General features: G+C 40.3%; 1 protein-coding gene across 3 annotated transcripts; it reads right to left on the bottom strand.

The window, feature by feature from the left end:
- Positions 1-2,728: 2,728 nt before the first annotated feature.
- Positions 2,729-11,383, bottom strand: SRI (sorcin). 3 transcript variants are annotated; one of them, XM_030007956.2, is made up of 8 exons: positions 11,195-11,383; positions 9,894-9,977; positions 6,855-6,924; positions 6,066-6,109; positions 4,879-5,026; positions 4,605-4,718; positions 4,083-4,141; positions 2,729-3,434 (listed from the first exon to the last, which is right to left on the bottom strand). In XM_030007956.2, the coding sequence occupies exons 1-8, from the start codon at positions 11,243-11,245 to the stop codon at positions 3,408-3,410; spliced, it is 597 nt and encodes a 198-aa protein (XP_029863816.1). In that variant the 5' UTR covers positions 11,246-11,383; the 3' UTR covers positions 2,729-3,407. The 3 variants fall into 3 exon arrangements, with proteins under 3 accessions (XP_029863816.1, XP_029863817.1, XP_040978219.1); XM_030007957.2 differs by lacking the exons at positions 9,894-9,977; positions 11,195-11,383 and adding an exon at positions 7,050-7,504; XM_041122285.1 differs by lacking the exons at positions 2,729-3,434; positions 4,083-4,141; positions 4,605-4,718; ... (1 more) ...; positions 6,066-6,109; positions 11,195-11,383 and adding an exon at positions 10,567-11,184 and having other exon boundaries at positions 6,904-6,924.
- Positions 11,384-27,369: the final 15,986 nt, after the last annotated feature.

The raw sequence follows: 27,369 nt of genomic DNA, 5'->3' as shown, positions 1-27,369 counted from the left end.
GTTATTTTTCAATATATTTTCAATACTGTTCTCAAGGCAAATCTAAAATTACTGTTCCTTAGGTTTGTATGTCTGAGGGAAACCTAGAAAAATTATGTACGTTCTAAGCTATGCCCAACTGTTTGCACAAAGGTCAAGAGCAATCACCCCACTTACTATCATATAAGCATCATTCCCAGTATGCTTTTTGGGAAAGAGAAACCCTTAATTCCAAGTTATAGATAACTGTGTTTCTCTAAAGCAGGTAACTTACATATTCAGATTGCTTACTGAATCTACTCTTAATGGGGAAGCAACTTTAGCATAGGTTTCAGGTTTTACATTAGTTTCAGGTGTGTTTTTTTAGTTAGAGGACAGCAAATTCTGTAGGTACTCCTTAGCAAGTTTCTTAGTTTATGTCTAAACATGAAAGATGATTTATCCTATCAGTCCCTGTGAATACCATGGATTTTTGAAAAGCTTACAGAGAACAAAAAGCAATTCTTTCTTGGGTAAGTGAGAATTTGGTCCTGGTTTTGGAGCAATTAGTTTGACAGTTTTTTCTGTTTTGTGTTTAAAAGATCCCTGAAAAAAACCCTATTGGTTCACACTGTTGTTCTTGCAGCATTTCACTGCCCAGTAGCTGGCTGATGCCAAAATAGTAATTCAGCCTAGGGAAATAAACTGAGAAAGACTTCAGTCTTTCTGAGTGTTTGTTATTGGTCCCCTTCTTCCATTGCTCCAGACACCTGTTACGTGTCTCATTAAAAAAAGTACTGCTCCCCTACCCCCAAACCCTCCCAAGTATGCAAAATAAGCTAAACACATTTTTTCAAGCCAAGCTTTTCTTTATAGGGACAATTTTACTCCCACATATTATTTCATCAATAATTCTCATGATTTATTTTATAACTTCATACCTGTATAGGAGTGTGGAACTTCCACAGGGTGTCAGATCATTTAATAAGTTATGCTGTCTACAAGAACGTTACATTCATTATTGCCTGACGTTTTCTTTCATTAGCAGTTTCAGGCCTGTGGTGAGTGGAAAATTGGAAGAGGAAAAGCAAAAAAAAAAAAAAAATTGCACACCAAGGCAAAACAGCTTAATAAATGAAGGAAAAAAAAGCAGGGGGGGAAAGCCACACAAAGGCAATCACTCATCACCTCCCACCAGCAGACTAATGCCCAACCAGTCCCCAAGCAACAGCTACTTTGCAGAGACTTACCCACCCCTACCCCAGGTTTATTGCCGAGCATGACATTATGTGGCATGGAATATCCTTTGGTCCATTCAGGTCACCTGTCCCCACCACGTTCCCTCCCAGCCTCTTGCCCACCCTCGGCCTACTCACTGTGGTCACAGAGTGAGAAACAGACTGCTCAGCAACAGCTAAAACAGTGCTGTGTTATCAATGCTATTTTAGTCACAAATCTAAACCACAGCAGCCTATGGGCTGCTATAAAGAAAATTAATTCCATCCCAGCCAAACCCAGTACAAGACCAGAAACACAATTTAGCAAAAGTGTAAGAGAAAAGTTGTGTGGGTAATGAGCGTTTTGGTAAAGATGTCTCATCATTTTTAGGGTAAAATTAACAGTGTAAGGATGAATACTGCAGTCTAATCAAGACCCTACAGGAAGAACAGCCTTTGCTTCATACTCTTACTAACCTCGTCAGCTGTCAAAGTTTTGAACTGCAGCAGAACTGATGTTGGCACTCAGACAAACCTTTACAGACTTTGGTCATTATGTTAGATATGTTTTCTGTAGCACTCCATGTCCATTTCCCAACTTCATGTGCAACAGGACAATGCACAATTATCAGAATGTAGAAGTATAATTGTGTCTATACCTTTAAAATTAATTGTTAAGGGAAGAAAGAGAACTAGCTTCTGAAATGAAACTAAAAGTGATATCCAAAGGATTCTGAATTTAAGTAGTAAATACTAGTTGCTTATTTAGGTGAGACCAGCCAGCTCTGAATGTATAGCCCAGAAACTACAGACCTGGATTTTACAGTACTCTTAGCAAGCTAGGGTATAAAACACTACCTTCAAGCAAGATACCTGCTCTGAGGATTATTTCTGTTGTTTGTCCAGTGACATATATGCGTATGTATCTATACATATGGACGCATGCACAGTTTTGCTTTCATTCCTTAGTGCAAAGGCTGCTCCCCAAAAGTGCTCTAAACCACTAATATAAGAAATATACTCCTTTTAACATTCTTCTGGCATTCTTTGCCTTTACCAGGCTAGCAAAAAAACATCCATCGTCCTCTGTGGTAGGCAGAAGGCAGAAATTAACAAAAGTTTCATTAACTTATTTCATTGGAAAAAAGTTTGAGCTACCTTCATACAGTTGTGCTGCTCTCTCTTGCCACACAATGTCAATCTTCCCCTCAAAAAGAAAAAAAAAAAAAAAAAAACCAACCAAAAAACCCCACCAAACAAAAAACCCCAATTTTTTTCCCTGAAAAACCTCAGGCAAAAAAGTCTTGCCTTTCTGTATCTGCTTTCATGTAAATTCTACAGCATTGGTAATCACTGCCGTGATCTGAAATAGTAACGTGGCAAGAACTTTTCAAAGTGGGTGTTAGTTGGCACGTAGAGGCAGGAAGGCTACCTGTTAGGGTTTAAAGTGGAGGAGACAGAAACATTAATTTACATGTAACTGAAGTCTGGCAGCTTAGAAGTTCATTGTTAAAGGGGAAGTTAATGTATAAAGTGACACAGCATCATTTTTGTATGTTTAAAAGTGTTTTATATAGTGACACAAACAGAGCAACAATCTTGCTGGAACAATAGCCCCCTGTACAAGAGCACACTGCTAGAAGAGTTCTGTGCTATGTTTTGTCGCATCCCTGCTTATGAGAAGTTCCAACAGGTAGTCTTACACTCAGCGCATGGTGTCACCGACTTCATCTTGAAAATAGCTAGCTGCTGAAATAAGCAACTTAAACTTACTGATGTTCTAACAGACCAGCATAAAATGACCATTCCAAAAGCTCCTTCAGTTTGTACATCTGTCTTACTCCTATCATCTTGTGTCATACACATGATACTGTTTAAGACAGAAAAAGGTAAGTTAAGTTGCACTCCAGGAACTAGTTTTAGTGAATCACAGGAAAAAAGTAAACACATTACAGGAAAAACTGACTATCTGCATAATTTGAGTTATACATAGTGAATTGCAAGTTTATGAAAATAAAAACATCTTTAATCGTCACAGGTTGGAAGTTAAAGACAACAGTACAAGTAGTTTATATTCATTGTCAAAACTAAAAAAATGCAACTGTGTAAAGCAATACCTTCATAAAATAGGCAATTTGCAATATTGAGATACACAATCATTGGAAGATTTGGCAAAGCAAAACACAAACTGGAATGTTAATTGTGATCATCCACAGCTTGCTTCCTTTTGATTCAGATGCTCATAACACACTGTATGAACTGAAAAAAGAACAACCACTTATTAGATGTATGGTAGAGAACAAGTTTTCACTTCTTCCTCCTAAAATACCCATTGTCACTACCCTCTTCTATAAACAAATTGAGTCCATGAATGACAAAGCTTTGAAACTAAATATGAAAATTAGCTAATAGTTAATTAAAACAAAGCATCTCCTTAACAACAACAACAAAAAAAACCCCCGGAATACTTGAATCTAGTGTTCTCCTTTTCCTGCACAGATGCAGTCAGGAAGCCAAGACCTATGGGTCTGACTGTGATTTGTGTCTGTCCCCAGCATACCTCCCCCAGCCTCTACTGGGAAAAATGCCTACCAAGCCTTAAAACAAAAAATGAAAAAAAGTTACAGAAAGTGATGTTAGCAAGCAACACAGCTTCTCAGATCTTCCTGAACCATGCTGGTAAGAAGTCCAGACAAAAATGCACAACGACATTTTACAGAACTCTATAAAATATGTGAAAATTTTTGAGACAATGCTCAACAAAACCCAGAACCTTTGTACTCTCAGGTAACACCACAAGTATAGGGAAGACAGGCACGAACTCACATCATTACTTTTAGTCTTCAGTTTAAAGTTTTTCTTTAGTTTTACCCTGTAATTTTAACTGATTCCTTAAAGTTTACTTACATCATCATACTGGAAGTTCACAAAACCTTGCTGAGATGTATCCCTTCTTCTAAAACATTCTGCAAAAATGCAGTAAAAAAACCGAAACAGAAACCAGGTAAGAAGAATTAATCAATTTTTTTAAAATGCATAGTACTTCCATAAAATTCCCCAAGTCACATGAATGAGGACTCATGAAGACCACTGCAGTTCATTCCAAGACTTAATTTTCTGTTCTTAATTTTCGTATTTATTATATACAACCCTTTATGTTCTGTTAATAAATACAGTTTCCCAATTTTGATAACATAACTCTTCTAGTCTCTGGAATAAGCCCTGCATTAGTTTTAAGTCCATTTTTCAATGGGGATTTAAAAATCATGATCTATAATTGTTCCAGTTCTGCCTGTAAACTGTATTGAAAGAAACCTATTTTATGGTACGTAAAAGTTAAAGCTGAATTTGAGATTAGTGAGTAATCAGATTTTATTAAATAAAAATATATTACGGGGATGATAGTAACAAGGCTATAATCCAGCATACCAGTGAGAGCTCTCAGTTTCACACAGCAGGCAATGTAATCATCAAATGTAATCTTTCCACGAGTGCTGTATCGCCTTGTGATTGCAGTCACTGCCTGTGGGCTCAGTCTAAATCCTATTTGAAAATAAAAAGTCTATTTTGAAAAGACAGGTAAGTTAACAGAATCCAACACATTTTTAATTGGAAATATCATGTGTCAGTTACTGCAGGATGATAACTGGTACTGGGAAATGCTGTAAGTCAGCGTCAGAAGCAAGAACGTTTCACAACTTACCCATATTCATCAAGGCTTTCTCTAGTTCTTGACGATCCACTGTACCACTTCTGTCGTTGTCAAAACTTATGAAATGTTGCTTCCAGCCATTGACCACAGCCCAGAGTTCTTTAAACTCATTAAATCCCAGTGTGCCAGACATATCCCTCTGATTGCAAAGCTAAGAAAAATATTTAACTTAAAAAAAAAAAAAAAAAAGCCCTCTTCAATGGAAATTTATTTTTATCATCTGTAGTTAAAAATTCTTTCTTGAAGGTCAATATTAACAATATTTTTACTATTATTAATTTTTCTAGTAGAAAACTAGAGCATCCCACGGCACAGAGATAATACTACTGACCAAAACCAAAGGTCAGAGAACTTGCTCTCCCCACTTCTTCTCAGTGAAACCTGATAAAACTATTTGCTCTTCGTGAATTTAACTTAGTTCACACACTTCTTTTTTACCTACCGCAGTTTAACTGTTACCACTAAAATACATATCTGAAATAAAAATAGATGCCAAATGAAAAATTAAGTTAGAATAATATCAGTTCTCTCGCATTCTAAACAGTTAGTTCAGGTGATCTAAAAGCCCTTCCAGTTCAATTTCTGCTTTTTTCTTTTTAAAAAGCAAAACATTTGAATGTGACAATTTGACTAGAAAACTCCAAAGATTCCAACCTTGCACTGTATACCTAAGTCTTCCATAGGTCCTACTGCTGAATGCCATATACTGTCCCACTAGATACTCAAACTTGATTCATTCAAGGAACAAGATTTAGGGGGGCTTAGATTATATTCAGGCTGTGTAGTACAAATGCTTAATTCATTAGGAAGGATTAGAATGTTGTCCTGTTTGAAAAGCACAATGAGTGGTTTTCACAAAACTCTCTTCTGGGCTGCCAGACCTGACTCTTCACACATTCAGTGGAGAAACAGTCCCCTAGGGTTAGAGGGATACCACTTGTTGTAAGATCAGTCACTGAGAGTCTCATTTATTATTATTATTGTTATTGTTGTTATTGTTATTATTTCATCCTGTAGAATGAACAAGAATGGGATTTTGTAGTTCCTCAATAATAATGATCACAATATTCATCAAGTAAGGGCTGAATGGCAATTACAAAGCATTTCCAAAACTTCTGGCACCCTCTCATCTTTGCTTATGTAACGCAAAAAAGTTTACATTTCATAGTAAAGGATACATCCAGCATTGAGATCATGAGTCTGCAAGTCTCTAAGTTGAAAGCTGTTTAAATTAGAAAAAGGAAAAATAAATTATATTAAAAGAATGATGTTCAGTCTTGTTTGTCTAAATGTAAAATTTTAAATTGCTTTTTATTATATACTGATAATATATTACTATTATAAAATATTACATAATTGCTTCCACTGTAAATAGCCATACCATATTTTGACCCAAATAAGAGCTTTTAACCATTACTTGTTAGAAAAACTGACAGCAGACAATCCGGAGGAAATTCAAGTTATATTTAAAATTAATCTGCTCTTATCTCAATCTGTAAAGGTTTTGGGTTTCAGTCAAAGTGATCATTTATATTTCACCATAGACACCACTTGAGCAAGCCAGGTTTACTCATACAAGCTCCATTTTGTAAATTGAACACTACATCTCCTGACAGAGGAGTCCTGCCACAGAATTTTTTGGTCAATATCAAAGCTCAATTTAAAAACAAAGCAAAACACCTTTTTAAGAATTGGCTGTCCATTACAAAACAAAACTCCAAAACACTTCTCCAACTCTGCAGCTCAGCCGTGGGGAACTAAGGAGGCTGAGAAGGGACAGCACACAGAACTGAATACAGAGAATTTACATTGCAAAGTAGTCCACATGGAAAAAAAGCCCATTTACCATGCAAATAAAAAAAAACTCTGCAGAAGGCACAGCTACAAGTGTTTTCTAGAAGATGGCAAAAGAATTAGTATGCTTTAGGGTTGGAGGTTTTTTTGGTTTATTTAAATCATTAACTTACGTTTATACGCTCCTGCAATCCCTGACTGGGTGAGACATCTCTGTAGCTCATCAGCATCTATTTGTCCATCCTTTCGATAACAGAAGATGTTATCAGCTATTGTTTTAATTTCCTCTCCCAGGCTGGTTATTCCCAGTACCCACTCCCTTTTCAGCGGCATTAAATTAGTTACCCTTTCAAAACACAACTGATTACCTGCCTGCTATATGACAGAAACTGCCTTTTATAACCCATATCTGTAATGATGTTTCTTTAGCTGATATTTTTGCAATATGCATTAGCTTTCCCATCTACTGATGTACTAAAAAATGAACAGGATTGGCAGGTTTGCTCTAAATGTAACTTCTAAAAAAAACCAAAAACCAAACCCACATCAAATGGTAGCATATACTTGAGAGCCAGCTGCATAGAAACCAAGACGCAAAATTTTGAACAGAAAACGGCTTTCCTTAAAGTACTAATTTTAACTTAGTGGGTATTGTAGTCACTTTAGATTATACATTTATGATCTCACTGCTACAGCAGGAAACCTGGAACCCAGATCATACATACCCTCTTCTCAAGACAGCCTTAAGACTTAACAAATCTAAAAAAACCTGTTTTTGGGGGAATAGTAAGTTGTTAGCAGAACAAACAAAAGCAGAAAGCAAAGAACCTTGAAAGAAAAACAAAACAAACCCAGAAAAGATACCGATCTGCATGGTTTGGAAAATGACTTGCTTCCAATGCATCCTGCTCAGAGCCAAATAGAGAAAACAACTGCCAATTCATGGAAAGCAATGAGCTGTCAAAAGTGGAGCTGGAATTCTAGGTCACATTCCTCACACACCCAACGTGAAGTTTTGTTCACAGAGAGTTTCAGTATAATTTAGCCACATTCAGGGGTGGAACATTATATCTGTAGATATAAAATTGATGTGAATTTTGTAAAGCATTAAATAGTGAAAAGAGTTGCTTTATATTTGAAACAAATTTATTTGCCTCAGCATTCTCCTAATGTTTTTAAATCCAATAAACATTTTTTTTTTCTTCTAAGAACAGAGACATGCTACTAAATGGCATGGTGGGAATGGCACAGCCAGGTAACTTTCAGAAATGGAGTATCATTATTTAGAGGACAAATAGCAGTCAAGACGTTAAATGACATTTGACAAGGTCTGAAAAAAAGAGCAACATTTTGATTCTATGTAAAATTAACAGCAGCTAAACCCAAAATTGCTTCCCATCTACTCCATTGGTCTAACTATACAGATGTATTTAAAACTTTACATTCACAGGAAAATAAAAAAAAAGATATTGGAAATAGCCATGCATATTAAGCAGCAAATCTCTTCAAAGCCCTTGTGCCTTCTGAAACAAAGGCAGGATCTGCATAACTTTAAAACAGGCAGGAAGACAGAAAAGCATGATTTGTAATCATATTTAACATTACCAAAAAGATGCTTAGCTTTTTTTTTTTTAAGTAGAACTTAAGCAGTTAAACTAGGCAAGGCATAGGGGCTTTGCAAACAGACTGAAAAAAGAAAATTATTAGTTCCTACAAAGGCAGACTTAATTAATTGAATAAAGATTTGAAACAGTACTTTTGACTTTCTTCTGTAAACAAAGGAAACTAATTTCTCAAATCTAAGACAAGATCTCTGTTGTAAACTACTTCAAAGAAAGCTCAGAGATAACATTATAGGCATAAAAACAACACAGAGAGCAGCAAACCATAACCAAAAACTTCACTAATTCTACAGTAAGTACTTATGGAAAACTGTGAGATGTGGCTTTTTGCAGATTTGCATGGATGGCTGTAAAAGTAACTGGTAATTTATCTGTTCCATTTCACTGTCTCCTTACAGGGTTTTTACTTCTGCACAGCCACTGGTCTCACTCTTCCAAGGATAACATTTCAAAAGCTACCTAGTTTATTTCAATAACGAATTACTTCTACAAATAGAAAGTATTTAAGAATACTAACTTAAGTACTCTTAAGCTAACTTGTTCATACCCATTAGCTCACTGGTTCCCCAGCTTTCAGTAACCGTGCCTCAGGCGAGAAGCCTGGGGATGGTCTACCCTTTGCTGAGGTCCAGCTCCTGCCACCTCTTCTCCACAGCGCTGCATCCTGTTTGCTGTTACCTCCCTTTCTCTTTACACTAGGAGCTTACTCATTTTTTCAGTGTCAGTTATTGGCTCCACTGCTGATTCCTGGCACACATCCACGTGGCACCTGGATGCAGAGGCATCTCAGCTGGCAGGCAAATTGTCAGCCCATTCAGCAGAATTTAGCTTGGGCTCCACCTTACCAGAGAGGCCTGCCTCACTACACATACGTCATTCCAGTGTTCTCCTTTACTACAAAAACACACCGTCTACCTATTTTCATCAGCAATGTTAAAGAAGTAATATATGGACTGTAAGACGCATTATTAATTCAAAAGAATAACGTAGAGAACAAAAATAACCCAAATTACAGTCTTAAACTGGGAACTTAAACATCAGCTAATATTGCCGAATTCAAACTTTCATGTTGTGGCTATGTCTACCTGTGCATAACAGATCCAGGAGCGGAGTTTTAGACTTGCACACACCCTAGAAGTGTGCAATAAATAGCTATACATATGGCCCACAAAGACAGAACTTCAGCTCAATAAACCTAATGTACTTGCTCCTGAACTTTGTAATATAGTTCAAGAACTACTTATTTCTAGTAACACCCATAATCATACAAAAACAATCTATGACACAAAATTACAAGAAAGAAATTTGAAATGCAGTGCAGAATGACAGGGAGGAAAAAAGAAAGGCCTAAATCAAAGTTGTGAATGCCTTTTCCTCTAAAAGAGTAATCACTCTATCCTACCACCAAACCCAGATACTGGCACAACTCAAGACTGCTTTTCCATTTGTGAAGTTGTTTTGTTTTAAAAACCTGGAACAATAGTTTTCCCTACTGCAAATATTAGGCATTCCTCTTTCCAAAAGCTAATGTAGAAATTACTGCCCAGGAAAAAAAAAAAACAAGAAATAAATAACATTTTGTAAGTTTACCTGCCCTGCTACTGCAGCAAAATAACCATACAAAGGATCCTGAGCTTGTCCAGGGAACGCTGGCCCTCCTGGAGCTCCTCCATACTTTAGAAATCAAGAAGAAAATTAATGTTAAATTAATGACTCAGGTAATTGTTAAGAAATTGTAGTGTATGTACTTAAGAATCAACTTCTGTTTTTATATACACACCATGCAAAAAAGTCAAATCAACCAAAAAAGTAATTGCCTGGGAGAAAAAAAAACAAAAGGCACAATCTTGGTAGCAATATAACCTTTTATTATAATTGAAGGAGATCGGTGTAAAACCTTGCATAGGAGCAATCCACTGATCTAGATGCAGTATGGTGTATCTCATCAAGGTTGAATTTTAGAGTCTATTACTAGCAGAAAATGGAGTACTGAAGATCAGACTACTAAGGCACTGCAGATTTTTATTTCCACTTCAAAAAAGTTGAGCAAGACAGATCTCTAGGGAAAATACTTGGAAAAATACGTGTTAAGCATGGAAATTCTTAAGTAAAATTGATTCTTAAGTGAAAATCATGGAATGACAGAAGTTAATCTTGTTTGACCGAGTTGAACCAATAATCTGTGTAACGGAGTCTATACCCATCTTTGCCGAGACAAGAATATGCCTTTTTTTGGAGATGGCCAGCGTTTCATCAGGAGTACCTTGCTCTTCGAAGCCGCTTCGCTATTTCTCGGCCCCACGAAGCGAAGACAGCTTTACACGCGGGATCAGACACAAGCCCTCGCTTGGGGGATAGCGTGGGGAGCCGACTCGGGGAGCGACACCCCCAGAAGTGACTTTGGCCCACCGGCGGCACCTGCCGGGCATGTGCCTCCTCTCTCCTCCCCTCTCCCGCCGGCGGAGCCCCGAGCCGCCCCGGCCCGGCTCCAGCAGCACCTCCCGCGGGGGAGCGGCTGGCAGGAGGCCGGGCAGACCGGGCTGAGCCCCGCCTAACGCGGCTCAGATCGCTTCCCCGGGCGGGCCGCAAAGCCGACAGGCCCCCCCCCGCCGGTCGCGGAGAGCCCATGAAGCCACCCACCCCTGCCTGCGCCGCGGGGACGACAGCCGCTCCCCCCACCGCTGCCGGGCGCCTCAGGTCCCCGCAGTGCGCGCGGAGGGGAAGGAAGGCAAGGCAGGGGAGAGGCTGTCCCGCCCCAGGCGCCATCGCCCCCGCCTCAGCCAGGCTGCCCCGCCGCCGTGGCGGCCCCGAGCCCGGGTTCAGCGCGGCCGCGCCCCGCCCGGGCTCAGCCCCCGCCGCCGGGGCTCAGCCCGCCGCCAGCCCCCGCTCACCCCGCCCTGGTAGAAACCACCGCCGGGAACCGGCTGCCCGGGAAACGCCATCTTCAGCGGGTACCTGCCCCTGCCAGCCCGGCCTCGCCCGGCCGCAACCACCCAGCCAGGAAGGGGGTGGGTGGGGCGGGACGGGCCGCGGGCTCTGGAAAGGGCCGCGGCTGGCAGCTCTGCCACCCGTGCGCGCAAAGGCGGCTGCCTCCGGTCAGCGGGACAGCCGGGCAGTGCACGACGGTGCCGTCGGAAGCTGAGGGACGATCCCTCCCACCCCCCCCAGCCCCCCCCCCAGCCCCCCCCCCCCCCAATCGGTGTGGTACAGGCCGCCAGCCGGGAGGCGGCTTTTCCCCCCCACAGCAACTAGGCGGCGCGGCGCGGCGTTGCTTCGGGGCCCGCCCGCACCGGAGCGGCGGGTCGGCCGCCTCCCCCGCGTTTCCCGTCGCTGCCGGTGCTGTCGGGGCGGTGCGGCCCCGTCAGGGCGGAACGCGGGCGGGGAGCGCGGCGGGCGCTGGAGGCTGCGGCGTGTCCCTGCCAAGGAGCTGTCAGACGCACACGGGAGGCGGCACCCGTGGTGACCACCGGGCAGCTGGGAAGGAGCCTGCGCCCCTGGGCGAGAAGCCCGGAGGCTCGGTGCTGCTGCGGCCCTGGCCCGCCCCGGGGACTGCTGCTCCTGTGGAAGCGTCGTCTGTGCCCCGCTGTTACCCATTGAGGCGTTTGGAAAGCGCTGGCAATGTTCACCGGTGAATCGCCTGTGTTGGTGCCAGATTGTTTTAAAATCGCCCATTCGTCATTGACAAAAAGGCCGTAAGGCACATAAACTCGGTAGTTTGTGTGTACGTGTCACAGAATGCATCGTTATGTTAAACATGTCCTCCTTTTTTGGCACCGTAGCTTTCTCTTGAAAGTCTGAACACGCTGTCCCTAGTCCCAAAGACAGAGAAAATAGATTAGCTGTACAATTTTGGGTCTGTACGTCCAAATTCTGGAGCAGGAGGGAGGGGGGAATGCCAGTGTCCTGCTGGAGCGAGGAAGCCCTTTGGTGCTGGGTCCCGCCAGCAGTGCACGGTCTGAGGTCGCTCTGGTTTTGGCGATTAGCTGGAGAAGTCTCAGCTTTGTTTCAACAGCCTCCTCCCGGCTTGAGGAACTCACTGGTATAACCCATGCTTTAATCCTACGGACTCTGTTCGCTTCAGTACCCCAGGAAGCAACAACAGCTGAAATGGCCATAGCTTGGTCTGAGCTGGAAGGTTTATTTGCAAAATATTAGAACTTCCTCATGTTGACAGGGATTTAATTAAGTTGCAAGAGGATGAGAAATTATTTGCTAGTGTCTGTATGACTGAAACAAATCTACTGATGGAGACCTTGCAGGGTAAATGGTCTCCTGTCAGAAATCTGAAGGATAACATTTTATTTTCTGTTTGTTAACATAATTTCTGAAGAACTTTATAAATTTATGTAGGACCTTATTAATTTAATTGTGCTAATTTATAGTAAAGTTTTCATTAAGAGTGAGTCACCTTTTTCAGCTTCTATGTCATCCAGTAAACAGGGCTTTCAGACAACATCCATATAGCATATATTTTTCTTATTTAAGCACCAATTACACTGATACTGTTAATAGTTGCCAGTAACATGAAAACAAGTACTGTGGTGTTCTGTGAAATTTAGTATTCAATAGAGTTGCCAAAAGAAAGAGACAAATCATTATTTAATTCCTTCATCACACAGGATAGCATATGCAAAGCCCATCTTTTCAGGGCAGCTGAGAAACAAAGTAGTGAATCTGGCAAGCTTTTCAGCTTAAGAAATACCTATCTTGCAAGAGTATTTGAATAAGCATCTGTTGATATAAAAATGTGCAGCGGTCAAATAGTTTTATTTACCAGACTTAATCATGTGCAGTGTAGGTTATTGGAGACACCGTGTGAACCTTGTTAGAGTACGTATATTAACGTCTGGGCAAGAAACCTTCCTAATTAAAATAGGATCCAGGTACAGTCATAAAAATATTAAAGGCTGGAAAGATTGAAAATAAGCGGCAAAGAATATAAGTGATAAGATTTGAAGAGTTATACACTAATAGGCAAAATGTCAAATAGTATATATGTATTGCTAATAGCTTAAAGATAATAGGAAAGAATTTTTAACTGCTTTAGTGATAAAAAAAACAGATAAGATTCAGACCAGTTGGTAGATAAAATACTAGAACTGTACAGCTGTAGCTGTATAGAAAAGGTAGATGTGTTTCATAAGTTTGGGAGTTTTTTTGTACTTGAACTCATATGAATACCTCATCATCCTCCATTTGCAGTGCTTCTGCTGAGAGTACTGGTAATGAATACTGCACTCAGTAGTTAATAGTTGCAAGATTATTTAAATTCAACCACACATGAGCAAAAGAGCTGAGAGACATGTAACAAAGTGATGTATTTTATATGGTTTGTTGGGTAGGCATTTTGTTTGCACTGGTGCATTTGTTTATTCAGTTTTTATCTGAGGAAAAGGAAGGCTGCAAAGGATGGCTGTTCGAGGAGATTAGCATCTGCCTTCTGAAGGGCTACTGAGCTATGGTAACCTTTTAAGTTACAATAAGATCATTGCATTAGAAATACACCAGTAAGAAATCTGTGTAGAATAAATAGCTACTGATTTTGCAGATCTCGGAGAATGTAATCCCTCTAGTGGGGAGTCTGAAGTCAAGCAACACAGAATGCTAGTACTGCTGCCTTTTTTTGAGATAATTCAGTATACTTTCCTAAGAAAAGACCCAAGTAAAACAATTTTGTTTAGAAAATGAAAATTATGTGTGCAGTTTACATTCCATAGCTTTTGCTGGATTCTCTGTAATAGGATGTTAAGAAAGAATTCAAAATGGAGCTACAGTAATAGCATTACTGCCTTAAAATCTGATCACAAGTCACGTTCATTGTATATACTATGCTTTGTCACAGTGAACAAAGGCTAGCGTAAACCCACTGCAAGTCACATACTTTCTTCTTGCTCGTCTTCCTTCCCTCTGCCCCACTAAGTCTGGGTACATTTAACCCTGACATGAGCTCGCACACGATGTGGGAATTCAACCACCCTGAACTGAAAGCCTTTAGCCGCAACATGCTGCCAGTTATGTTCCCATCTGGTGTACTGGCTGGGAGCTTGGTGGCGGCGTGCTGAGGCGTCTTGCTTTCCTGGCAAGCTGGGTGTGGAATTTGTCCTTTCCAGAACTGCAGTAAAAGAAGCTAGGGAGGAGACAGGGAATTAAAGTGTAAAGTTCGAATTTCGTGAAGTGTTTACTTAAGACATCTGAGGGGATAAAAACTTGAGAATAAGTGTATTACTTAAGGAGGGACAAAAAATAATCTCCTTATACTTTTAATTGCCATAACTTGAGAAGAGGCATAAATTCAAACAGTGGAAAGGTAAATATAGCAGAGACCAGAAGTCTTTAATATAATGCCTCACTCAGTGCCCAGAATGAATGGTGCTCCACTGTTATGGTGCTTTTTCTTCTCTTTAACACCACTCTTTCTTTATGTACTGCACATTATTTATACTCAGTTCTGCAGCCAGTTATTTTGTATAAGGATTTTCTGTAAGAGCCAAGTTATATGTTGGAATCATCAGATAATGTACTTGCAAGGATAGGGGACAGGGGGAAGGCATATCTGTCACTTTATAGGTAAAGAGAGTATGGAGATTAAAATTTTCTATAAATTTTGATTGTCCAGTTTGAGCTACCTCAATTTTCTGCAACCCTGTATGACTTCCAGACTTACTTTTCCCTCCCTCCTCCAACCCCTTTAACAGATAATTCAGTGGTGACCAACTTCCTTACCCCATACTCCTTCCCTTCTTTGTTTCCTCTGTGTTCAGCGTTGTGGGAATTCTTCATCGCCCACTGGGCATCAGCAAGAATATCACTGAAGGCCTAAGACAAGATAACCTTAACTGTGGATGGTGCAGCTAGTGAGGTTTTGATATTGAGATTTTTTGAGGCTAACAATCAGCTTTTATTCAATGCAGTACAATAACACAATTTACCACATCCATTTCATTATAAATATAGCAGTTTGTGCATTCTCCATGCATGAGTTCTTTACAGAACTAAAGCTAAAATGCAGTTTTTCAGTAACAACAGTGATTTCTAAGATCTTGCAGCTTGCAGTCGGATGGTTCCAAGATGGTTTTTAACTAGAGTTATAATTACAGTATAAAGATACCTGAAGATAACAGTGATACATGTCTGCGACTTGGAAAAGATATTTACAATTCTGCTTACTTTGCATATCACTTTACAACTGGTCTTTATTCCTTTACTGCGTACCTTATTTCAAAACCTTCAGTACTGAAAACTTAGATAATTTAAAACACATTGATAAGAGCTAGAGCAAGTCATGCAAGCTCCTTTAATCCTTTGGTTGAATAACATGGGGTCACGATCCAGATCTGCTCTGTTTTTGCCAGACAGAAGCCAGAGTATGAAAACGAACTCTGTGTAAAAGATTTCAGCACAGAACAAGTCCAGTGATAAGGCTTCTGATTCCCTCTGTACCGCACTTTTTGCAATCATGTGTCAGCATGTATGTCCTGATATAAATCAGAATGTATATTATGCTACTTTACCTTCTGATAGAGTAGGACTCAGCTGTACTGGCTGGAAGATAGGCATTAGCTTGTAAAACTCCCAGATGGAGATGGAAAGTGCTGTGAAGCCTGATTCTTCTGAAGCAGTGTTGTAGGTGTCCAGCTACAAGAGGGTATTCCTAGTTCCACTCCCTATTTTCTGAATGACTTCATTAAAAACCTGTGGCTATCTAATGAAAAAATCGACAAATAGTCCAAGAGGCCAGGCCTGAAATGCATAATCTGTGGGCTAAAGAAAAAGATTCCTACTTGTTTGTTCTCTTGATTAAATTTTCAGTTGCACAGTGGCTTTGTTTTAATATGTGAGCTGAAGCATGTTGTTTTACAAAATCCCCTTGAGCTAGGAATTTAAAGGACAGCTTGTTCTTAAGTAGCCTAAAAGTCATTTCTGCCACTTTGTGGGTGAAACCCCTAAGCATTAGGGGTTAGTTATGTATTAGTTATGCAAAAAAAAAAGGCATTGTGCTGTTCTCCCCACCATGTTTTGCAGTTTGCTCTGTTCTGCCAAATGATCCAGTTGGAGGATTTAAGGATATGCTCTACTTGAGTACCAGAGTGGTGGTAGGTGGGAAATAAGCTCATAGCTGGTTAGTCAGCCATGGGGCAGTACTTCTGGGCATAAAACCAGCATGTAGATCATAGAAATGGTGTTTCAGGTGTCCAAATTCTGTGATTGTCACCCATTAGGTGCCTGATGTCCATTTGGGCTCTCATTTTTACCTCCTACGTTTCTGGAGAATCTCGGCAGATAGTGTTTATTCTGTCCATGTCTAGTGCTTGAACTGAGTTGATGACACTGCAGTGCTGCCAGAATTCATGTTTGTTTGCTGAGCTGTAATTTCCATAATCAATGAGACTGGCTGAATTACTGGGGAAATGTCTTGGGCTGGTTTGAATATGACTCACATAGTGTAAGTAAGTGGCATGCAAATAAACAACTCAGAGAAAATAAAGTTTATTTTTTATTTGCTTGCTTGTTTAAGTGACCCACTACCACAAATGATGCAATGGAGTTTCTAGCATTTGCGGAAATTACAAGTTTCAGCATGCCTGGAGTGAAAGAGAGGTGCTAAACCCTGTGGAGTAAAATCACTTTCCTGATCATGATGTCTCCACTTGGTGCCTGTTTTGGTTACTGTTGCTGTTACTACATGGTGTGTGTGTTGAAAATTCCTCAAATACTGCAACACACATCCTGAAGAGGCCAATGAGATGTATTTGCAGTTCCTGTCTCAAAAGTTTATCATACTTGAGTACACTCTTAAAGCCATGCTAGTGAACACAAAATTTCTTCCTCTAGCTGTGGCTTTTGTAAATATTTTTTCTCAAATGTATAGTCTATTCTGTTTTTCTTGTTCCTCATATTAGCTTTTTTGCTCCTTTTGTTTCATTTCTTACAACCTTTCTGACTTGCTAAAGATTGAAGGAATCAGCCTGTTGCTGTCCCAAAAAGTGCCCACCAGATGTCACACTGGTACTTCTAATACGGGCACATCGGCCCGTGCTTGATGGCTTTCTAACTTATGCCTGATTTTTACCATATACAAATGTAAGTTCAGCCAAAGGTAGAAACGGAACCCACCTAGACAGGCCTCAGATACCTGCTGCGGGAGCAGCTCCTTGGGTCTCAGTGCTGATCTGTAATAGAAGCTGTAATATTCCTGAGCAGTTCTTTGTGCCAAACTCCCTCTTTAAATATCTAACAGTAGTTTAGGAGTTTATATATAGGTTCTCTTACTGGAAAAAACTTAGCATAGGTTTATGCATATATTTTGGGAAAGCCACTCTGAAGTTTTTGGCTAATAACTAAATGTTTGGGTATGATAGTTCTAAATAACTAGATTGGTTAAGCAGTGTTATTTCTAAAATTAGCTGTAAGTCTGCCACTTCAAGTATTCCATTTTGCCATCTTTTATATGAACTAGATCATCGCGATCATTTCTCTTCCGTCTGTTGGGGGTGAGAATCTTTTTGTCTACTTAGAAAGAGTGAGCACCATCTACAAACAAGATCATGATTAGCCAAATAAAGTAGGAAATCATTAGCCAGCTCTGTATAATAATGTATTAAAACAGTCATATTTGGTGCATCGAGCTTCAGGACATGGTACCATGGCTACCAGGACAGCTGATGCTATACAGATTGTTCTTATTTCAGGTTTGTCAGATGTCTTGTACACCTTTTTTTTGTTGTCATATTGATGCTTCTTTCTTGTCCATTTCTTTTGTAGCTCAACATTGTTAGCATGTACATTATAGGTGATTCTTCCTTATTCTTCCAGTAAAATGATTACAATTTTCAGGAAAATAAAATAAGGGTTCTACATCACCTCTTAGTTAAAACATCCGCATATGTTGTTCGAAACTATGCATAGGGCTTATGAGAAAGTAAAAGGGTAAAGAGACCAGATGGGCTGTCAGTTGCTGTACTCTGTGCTTCAAAAAGTTTAGGGCTCTCTAATTAAAAAAAGCTACAGAACTTTATGTTTTTGGTGTTCTGATAGCTGTATATTGTCATTAACAACAATACATATTTTTATATAATCTGCCTGCTCTAGGAATGTTTACAGAGGGTAATACTCACTTGCTGTTGTGCATGCTTGACATTACATCCAGGGATGAATTGCCCTTGAGCTGTCTAAGAGTACTCTGCAAGTTTACAGCAAAGCTTTCCGATTCCCTTTGAATTTTCTTTAAGTAAAAGTTAGAGCAATCGTTTGGTGGCAGCAAACACTAAAAAAAAGGCTCTTTGAAGTTTGGAGCTGCTGTCAGATGTGGGAGCCCGGTCTGGGCAGTGTCCATTCATGGGTGGGCTCCCATGGCTGGCTAAAGCCCTTGTGAAGCCAACAAAGCTGTGGATAAGCACAGTCAGCTCCACACTTTTCTGGATTAGGATGTTTGTATAACTGTCTAAGGATGTCCTCATCCTCCTCCCTTTCTGCTTTCATCCCTGGGTTTTGTGTCTTTGTTAATTTCTGGTGTTTTTCATCACCTTTCCTATTGGCTAATGTCTAGTATAACTTTCTGAGGATTTAGCGTAAGCATAATATGGCCAAATCTAACACCACAAAGCATTGTCAGCCTTTCACATACATGTTTCACACACAAACTTCACAAAATTGATCAAAACTAGTGTTCTCATCATGTTCTAGAGTGGAGGCTAATGAAAATATTAAAGACTGGGAAAAAAAACCCCAAAAGCTATAGTCTAATAAACCCGCAAACATGTTCAGGGCAGAGCCAACTCCACAGTAGTTCTGACATGTAAGGTGGTTATATATGGTTATTATGATCATGACCACCATTATCTTGGATTTAAGGGACCCGAGTTCTTCACTGGTAGTGGACACAGCGAGTTATACCTGCATAGTCCTATTCTGCACAGGAACTTATGGTGATGCAAAGACTGAATCAGTGAGCTGTCTTGTGAAGCTCTCTGCTGAAAACTTACTTGGGAGAGGAGGTCACAGATATCTATCTTCATGCTTGTAGAAGTGGCCAGGCTTTTTCCATCTGAGAAGTAAATAAGTCTGCTTCCTCTGGAGGTTTGCTTTCCCTAAGAAGTGAGTGGGGTAGAGGGGGATGGAGAATGAGTATAGCTTAAAAGTGCTTTATTTTGTTTCCCTCATGAACTCTGTTAATAAAACTAGTCAGAAAGCAATTCTCTGCAAATACTGCCCTCTTCCTCTCTGGAATAAAACATGGAGGCATGTTAAGGTGTATCGTTGTCCTGGCTGAAAGATCTGATTTTAAAAGTTGTCTTCAATGTAGATATATGTTAGGTATGAGTACTTCGTACCTGATTTTCTTCTGATTGATCTGGGGACTTGATTTTCTTCTGATGTAGGAGTTAGAGCTCAAGGTGTCAACAGTGGTCAGATGCCTCTGATTCTGTCTACCTTTGTACACTTCTCTTTACCTCTTTACCTCCTCATAAACAAACAAGACTTTTTTTTCTTCCCTCTGAGTCTTTCCACTTATTTAATTTGTAAAAGCTTTAGGTAGAACTTCCATAATTCAACTAATTACAGCATGAATATTCAGCAGAAGTAATCTTGTTTAAGCATTTACTACATCCAAGGCTGAGATTTAAGGCACGTTCACAGAATGCATTAGCACTACACCTAGTTCTTGCACTGTGTTCCCTTTTTAGCTTGCTGCTTCTGCCATAGGTAACAGATTGATTTTAGTTAGTTTAGTTTATTATTGTGTATTTTCTAAAAATGAAACATCCCTACTTATGAAGTTGTTGTTACTATATTTTTGACTAAATTTATTTTTACTGTTTTTCCTGGCACATCTCTGACAGAAACAGTGTTTGGACTGATCACTGAAACTTCTCTCCAGATAGCTAAGGGGAAAATCCATGGCTTTTTATTTACATATACTCTGTGCTTGTACTAGAGTGACCTACTTAAGAAACTCTGCACTTTTTTTTTTTTTTTTTTCCATAACCATGTGGGGAAAGCAGCAGATGATGAAACAGCATGATCATTTTTTCATTTGTCTGTTTTTAGGAACTCTCAGAAGAATAAGCAAGAGGTATGCAAGTCGTAGCATTCACACACTCATTCCCACATTTTAAAGAATAAAATGCATTTTTTGATGCAGTGTAACCTTTTGCATTACACAGACCATTAACGTTTCATCTAATCCTGGTGTCCCTGTGCTAAACTCAGTGACTTAGGCTTGACTAAAGCATCCACACCAGCATCCACACTTGATCTAATTTTTGCAAGAGACAGTGAATCTACCCATGCTAAAGAATACTTACCTGATAATAAAGGATAATTATTCTCACTGTTTTTGTCTTTGTTGTGGTTTAAGTCCAGCTGGCAACAAAGCACCATCAGGCTGCTCGCTCACTCCTCCCCCCGCCCCTGGTGCAGTGGGGAGGAGAAAATATAAAGAAAAGCTCGTGGGTCGAGACGAGGACAGGGAGGGATCAGTCACCAATTACAGTCATGGGCAAAAGACAGACTCAACTTGGGGAAAAACCAAAATCAATTTAATTTACTACAAATCAAATCAACACAAGGATAATAAGAAGTAAACCCAAATCTTAAAACACCTTCCCCCCACCTCTCCCTTCCCGGGCTTAACTTCACTCCTGATTTTCTCTACCTCCTCCCACTAGTGGCACAGGCGTATGGGGATGGGGGTTGTGGTCAGTTCATCACAGGTTGTCTCTGCCGCTCCTTCCTCCTCAGGGGCAGGACTCCTCACACTCTGACCCTGCTCCAGCGTGGGGTCCCTCCCACGGAAGACAGTCCTCCACGACTCCTCCAATGGGAGTCCTTCCCACAGGCTGAGTCCTTCAGGAGCTGTTCGAGTGTGGGTCCTTTCCATGGGCTGCAGTCCTTCAGGCACAGGCTGTTCCAGCGCAGGCTTTCCCATGGAGTCACGGCCATCTTTGGGGTCATCCACCTGCTCCAGTGTGGGGTCCTCCATGGGCTGCAGGTGGGCATCTGCTCCCCTGCTCCCCTCCATGGGCTGGGGGGGGACAGCCTGCCGTCTCACCATGGGCTGCAGGGGCATCCCCTCCTCCGGCGCACCTCCTCCCCCTCCTTCCTCACTGACCTTGGTGTCTGCAGAGGGGTTCCTCTCACATTCCAATCCCACTACTGACTGCACGTTCCCCTTCTCAAATCTGTTCTCCCAGAGGTGCTACCACCATCGCTTACGGGCTTGGCCTTGGCCAGAGGCGGGTCCGACTTGGAGCCGGGGAAGCTTCCAGCAGCTTCTCACAGGAACCACCCCTGCAGCCCCTCCCCCGCTACCAAAACTCCACCGCACAAACCCAGTCTTCAAGGCACAACCAGAAGGTTTTTAATCTAAATTCATATGGCTTTAACTCCAGGCATTTTTGTTGTATCTTTCTTGTGCTGGGATAATGATATTTGATACTGGTGCTTTGTCTCTCTAATGGTTCTAATACTTCTCCTAACCTAAGCATTTACAGCTTATTAGTCTTCATGTTCTTTTCTTTGGAAAGAGCTGTTGTAATGGAGCCATATATTTCCTTATGTGTGTTCTTTGAAAATAAGTCCAACAGCATCAAATGTCAAATACCTAAACCTGGGAAGAATTGAACAAGTTTCTTTGCTCTCAGCCTCTGGGTAGAGTGATTTAAATAGAGTTGCACCTTTGAACCAAGTCAAAGCTGCCTAAGTACACTTGTGGTTTTATCTGAAGCTTATGTGATATCTCCCTCTATGCTTTTCTCACACCTGCTGCTCTGTTAAACAATCCCAGAGTTGCATATGTTTTTATAGCTTGTATTTTTTCCTGCTGTTTCATAAAACACATGAGCTGCTTTTTCCCAGTTACTGGTTTATGAAATTTTATCAATAGGATAGTGACCTGGGTATGTTTTATTGCATTCACCTGTAACTTTTTTTTCTGAAATGAATGAATTAAATTCCTGTAGTCTGTAAATGTAAGGAATATTTCCACATTCTTAGACCATTTTTGCTGTAATGGACTTTTCTCCAGAGTCTTCATTGTCCCTTTCACAGTGTGGAACAGTACGCAGCCATTGCTCTCTGCAGCAGTTGAGTACCTTCCCCTCCCTGTACATCTGAAAATCACAAGACCATGTTAGATCTTTCTCCTGTCCTCCCTTTCCTACTCCCCTTGCATATTTGAACATGGTTCATAACCCTTTTTAGTAGGCCCTCTGTGAATGGTTTTTAGCCAGTGCTTTCCAGGCTACATCTCCTAGGGCTGGAAGTGTGGCATGCAGTCTTTGTTCCTCTACAATGACCTTCTGCAGAGCTGGATTCAATGGTGTCATGGCTGAAAATGCAGCATTCATCAAATCGATTCCATGTGTGTCTGACCTCATTGCTCATAAGGATTTCCAGGGTAATATAGCTTGCACATTTCCTCAGCAATGATTTTGTGTTTGTTTAGAATTGTTATGTGTAATGGTGGGCCTGCAACTAATTCCTGAGAAACTCCCTAGAAACCTACTTATGCGGTGGTTGTTCTCCATATGAATTTACCAGAGTAGGCTACAGAAACTGTAATTCTGCAGGTAGCATACTAGCTGTTTTCACAGTGTTATTAACAAATTTTTTATTAGCATTTGTTTTTTGTGAGATTATGTTCAAATTTGAGATTCTCTGCAGTGACTGTTAATATTTTTGGTTTTTTACTTTATGTAGGTTTTTTAAGTTAAAAATGAAAAAAGTTGTAGTTGGAAATACCTTGAATCTTTCATTGTCATCATCAAGAGACTTTAGTGTGTGGTTGTATCTCCACATATGCAATAGGACCAGTACGATTTCTATTTCTCCATAAATATATATATAAAATCACACTTTCTCTTCTTACACCCAAGCTGCTTCTCTGGGGTAATATATATGTTCCATATATAGCCACCATTCTGGACACTTCAGATAAGTCATGGAAATCATAAATTATGTTGGCTGAATACTAGAGTTAAAAAAAATTCAGGCTATGTGTATATATATATTCTTATATATATTGAAGTGAGGGTAATCAGCTGTCAAAATAATTTGCCAAAAGTTGTGGTGAATTTTCTAATGTTTAAATCAAGTTCAGCAGTTCTTTCAGAATATCTTTAATTCAGGAGTTTTCAGTCTGTTTTAATGGATTACCTGCCAGCAATAACAAATGGTAACTAGGATAAAACTGCATGTTGTCAGGAAGCTTAAACTTTACAGCAATCTGCATTACTGTTGGAAAATTTGTTGGGGTCTGTGAACTGAAAAATATGACAACTCCTGATAATTCAGAAAGAAATTAATTCAGGCAGTGTCTACAGCCCGTGTTCTGCAGGAAGAGAGAATAGCTAATCATAAGGTTGCCTTCTGGCTCTCTAATCTGTAAAGCTCCTCGTAATTAGAGAACTATCCTCAGCTTCAGGAAACCTGCATCCAATTCCTCTCCTTGCCTCTGACTTCCTACATGATGTTGTATGAATCACTGACACAGGGATCATTAAAAAAACTTGGGATATGTCTGTGATGGTAGTTAAGTGTGAATCTAAGTGTCAGCTTCTTTGTAAAAGGCAGGGAAGACAGCTTTGCCAGGGAACATGGGTGTTTGTCTGTTTGTTTGAAGAAGAGATGCTAGAAGGTTTTCAGTGATTCAAGGTATTCAGTGATGTTTGGGTATTTGGTATTGTCCCAAAAGTCAGCATGTAGCTGCACAAGCCCCTTCATCCGTCTCAGACTTCTGTAACTGGAGAGGAAGTATCTGTCAGGCTCTGGCAAGACTGAGTATCTTAAGTTGTTGGATTTATTTAGCTCAACAATGCTAGGCAGGCTTGATAGTAAAACAAGACTGGAGTTTCTGCAGTGTGACTTGAGGTTTGACCTTTAGACCAATCCAATTAGAGATGGGATTTGCTTTCCGATCTTTACTTATGGGATTGGAAAACAGAAGCTACAAGCAAAACAAATGAACTATAATCCTGTATGTATTTAACGTAATTCCCTGCAATTACTTCTGCACCCATCCCCTCTGATTGCCTGGGCTGGTTAGGAGGGATGGGGGCACTGCGTCTGTCCTGTCCCAGGGCTCCCGAAGCTCTGATTCATTGCTAGCCAAGTGGGGAGGGGAAGCTGCCCTGTCCCCTCCTTTCTCCCAGGGACTAGCCCTTTGGCCACCTTGTCAAGTTCTGCTCACCCTATCCAGCTCTCACTTGTCTTCTTCGTTGAGTATTGTAGGGTTTCCTTTGGTTCAAATTTTCATGCCACGTTAATGGTTTACCTTTTCTTCAGTGAAGTCCTGTGTTTGATTTTGCTTCAGTTCTTTAACTATAAAATGAAGATGATGGTGTCTCACATTGAAACAGAGCAGTCCTTTAAGCAGTCTCTGTCCTGTATCTGACCAGTTGGAGACTGGCATCTGTCCTGATTCTTTTCCCCCAGGGAAACAGTTTTTCCAGCTGTATTCACTACTGAGCCATGTAAGTCTTGTGCCTGATGCACAGCTGGGTTTGCTACTGCTGCTGCTCAACAGTGAGTGGGGTGGTGTGGAGTGGCAGCTACCTTTGGAAATGTTGTTGTACAGGATGAGAAAATAGGCTGATTTGTTCTAATTTAGACTGGGGAAAGAAGGCTATGGTGGGATTCTAAAACATGGGTTGGACTCTGGGGCTGCCAAGATCAAACTCTTAATTTAATTATTTATAAGGTACTGAAATAATTGGTATAATACAACCAAAAATGTGTGACATTTTCTGTCATGGAGCCCGTAGGAAAGAAGAAAAACAGGTTTGTCTTTTTCCTTCTTTCCTTCTCTCTTTCTCTCATTCTAATAAATCTTTTACTTTCATTCCATATACTTTTGTCCAGAATGATTCTCTGAAAATACCTCCCTCTTTCTATGCCAGCACTCAGTCATAGATAATCTGTCCCAAACATGCCTGTTTTGGGACATTCTGTTTTGGTCTAGTGGTGTTCAACCACTTGTGTCCTACAATGATAAGCATATTACAATAACTTAACATTTTTTCATTTTTCATTTATCTATTTTCTGAAGTCTCTAAAGAGAGATTTATAGAGACTACACTTTCTCATCTTCCATAAAACTGGGGGGGGGGGGGGGAGAAATTAATGGGTAATAAACTAGGAAAGGCCTCTGCACTGATGCTTAATAGCTTGAGTCTACTGATTGCGGTTAAGCTTTCCCTAGATTAAATCTGAGGAAGTGTGAAGAGAAGCCAGCACAGTGAAGGGGCTGTATTTGAATGAATCTCAAATAATAAGCAAATCTGGATGTGGAAGCAAAAAGAGAGAGGAATAAAGGATGTGTGTGAAGCCATTAAAAAAAATAAATAACCATTTCTGGTTTGCAGCATTTGGAGACATTAGCTAAGTTTCATGCAATTCTCTGAGGTCTGTGCATGTCCTCTCAAGGTTCTGCAGTGTATTTTTTTGTAGCACTGAGGTTCCTCATAAGTAAATAATATGTCAGGGGTCTATTCATGTCAGAGCTACTATTTATGTCAATTCTGGATTCCCAGATTCAAGAACATTAAATTAAGGCAATGTGCAACAATAGGAGATGTGCAGTTTTTCTTATCATGGTGATATATATATATTAAAAAAAAATAAATCTTGAGGAATATCATCTTCTTCCAGGGAGGAAATCATTCATGTTAATGTCAGGAATTAGAGATACAAATGGAGATCCACAACAGAAGCATGTAGAATGCAGAGGAAAAAAAGAGTCTCTGGAGGAGAGAAAAGCTTCCATTGTGCGTGGAAGAGAAGCCATATTTAGGCTATTATGGGAACACCAAAGATTTATTAAATACGTTAATCATAGTATGGAAGAGCAGCTGAACATATGTTACATAGTTCCTGTGAGTGTTCATACTATTCACCAGTTCATTATTTGGACTAGTGAGTCAAACAGGCTCACCAGTGTTTGAGACAAGACATGCTCTTGTAAAATCTTGTGTCTGCTAGGAGGTAACAAGAGCGAAGCCGCAAAAACCTGACATGATGGAAAAAAGGGGCTTTCTAGAGTGGGTCATGAACAGTCTTGTCTTAGAGTGAGAAGTGACTGTTAGATGAGGCAGAGAAGGCTAGCAGAAGGTCATGCTTTAGAGCGAAAATAAGATCTCAGGACTCACAGTGTGGTGTGGTGGAACTGAAGGGAATTGCTCAGATCTCCGTGGCTCAAGATCCAGCAGTATCTGTGGTGTCAGCTGCATCCCCTGGGGCCAGTGTGTGTCTGACATCCCATTACTGTCTCCCGTAAATCAAATTAATTAAAATAATTTCTTTTCACTAATAAATGCATTTTTTTGGTTGAAATGGATATTCCCTGGGTATAACAAAAAGGCAAAAGGAAGTTAAATTAGCCACATCTTGCAGGATGTAGAAGTCTAAAAATCACACTATGCTGTAGTGCTCTCCATCGGAATAAAACTTTCTTATGCAATGATGTCCAAGCTTAGTTATCATGACAATGTCTATGGGACAATTTATTTGAAGAGCTGTAATTTATATTTTCTAAGTGTTGACTCTGATTTAGAAGTAGATTTGAGAGTCAATGGTTTATTCCTGCAGGAATTCTTAGAATGGCATTATGTACATATGCACATAAAGGCTCTTCTTGGTTTCTGGGAACGATATGGAAAACACCCTTTCCAAAATTCATTTCATGTTCCTTCTGATCTCCTCTCTGACCAGGCTTTGTCAGTACATAAAAAAAAATATTAAAATACGAAGAGCTCAGCCATGAGAAATGTATACAAGCTACGAACAGTTTTCATAACACTGGCTATTGTTTTCAAAATATTGCCACTGAATGCTTTTAGTTTAACTATCATGTAAGATTACTGAAGGAATTTGTTTTCTCTACAATGTTCAAGAAATAAATATGTAAATTTGTGAAGCAAATACTCCCCAGCTGCCCAAGAATAACAGGATATGAAATCCCTCACTTTGACTGGAAAAACAAGTGCTGCTGGAGATCTGACCTATTATCTACTGAAGTCAACAAAGAGCCTGCTGCTGACTTCAGATGCGAAGGCTTTGGATCAGCTCC

The sequence above is a fragment of the Aquila chrysaetos genome, chromosome 3 (assembly GCF_900496995.4).
Source record: "Aquila chrysaetos chrysaetos chromosome 3, bAquChr1.4, whole genome shotgun sequence".
Lineage (NCBI taxonomy): Eukaryota > Metazoa > Chordata > Aves > Accipitriformes > Accipitridae > Aquila > Aquila chrysaetos.
The sequence above is the reverse complement of the archived record's forward strand: the minus strand, read 5'-3'. Positions and strand labels throughout refer to the sequence as shown.

Bases quoted from the DNA above. Each gene is read 5' to 3' on its own strand.
- SRI (XM_030007956.2), bottom strand. From the start codon at position 11,245: ATGGCGTTTCCCGGGCAGCCGGTTCCCGGCGGTGGTTTCTACCAGGGC. The intron at 6,110-6,854 runs GTAAGTTAATGA...TAATTTAAACAG, and splicing joins GATTGCAGGAGCGTATAAAC to CTTTCAACTTAGAGACTTGC. The intron at 4,142-4,604 runs GTATGCTGGATT...GCATTTTTGCAG, and splicing joins GAAACTGAGAGCTCTCACTG to AATGTTTTAGAAGAAGGGAT.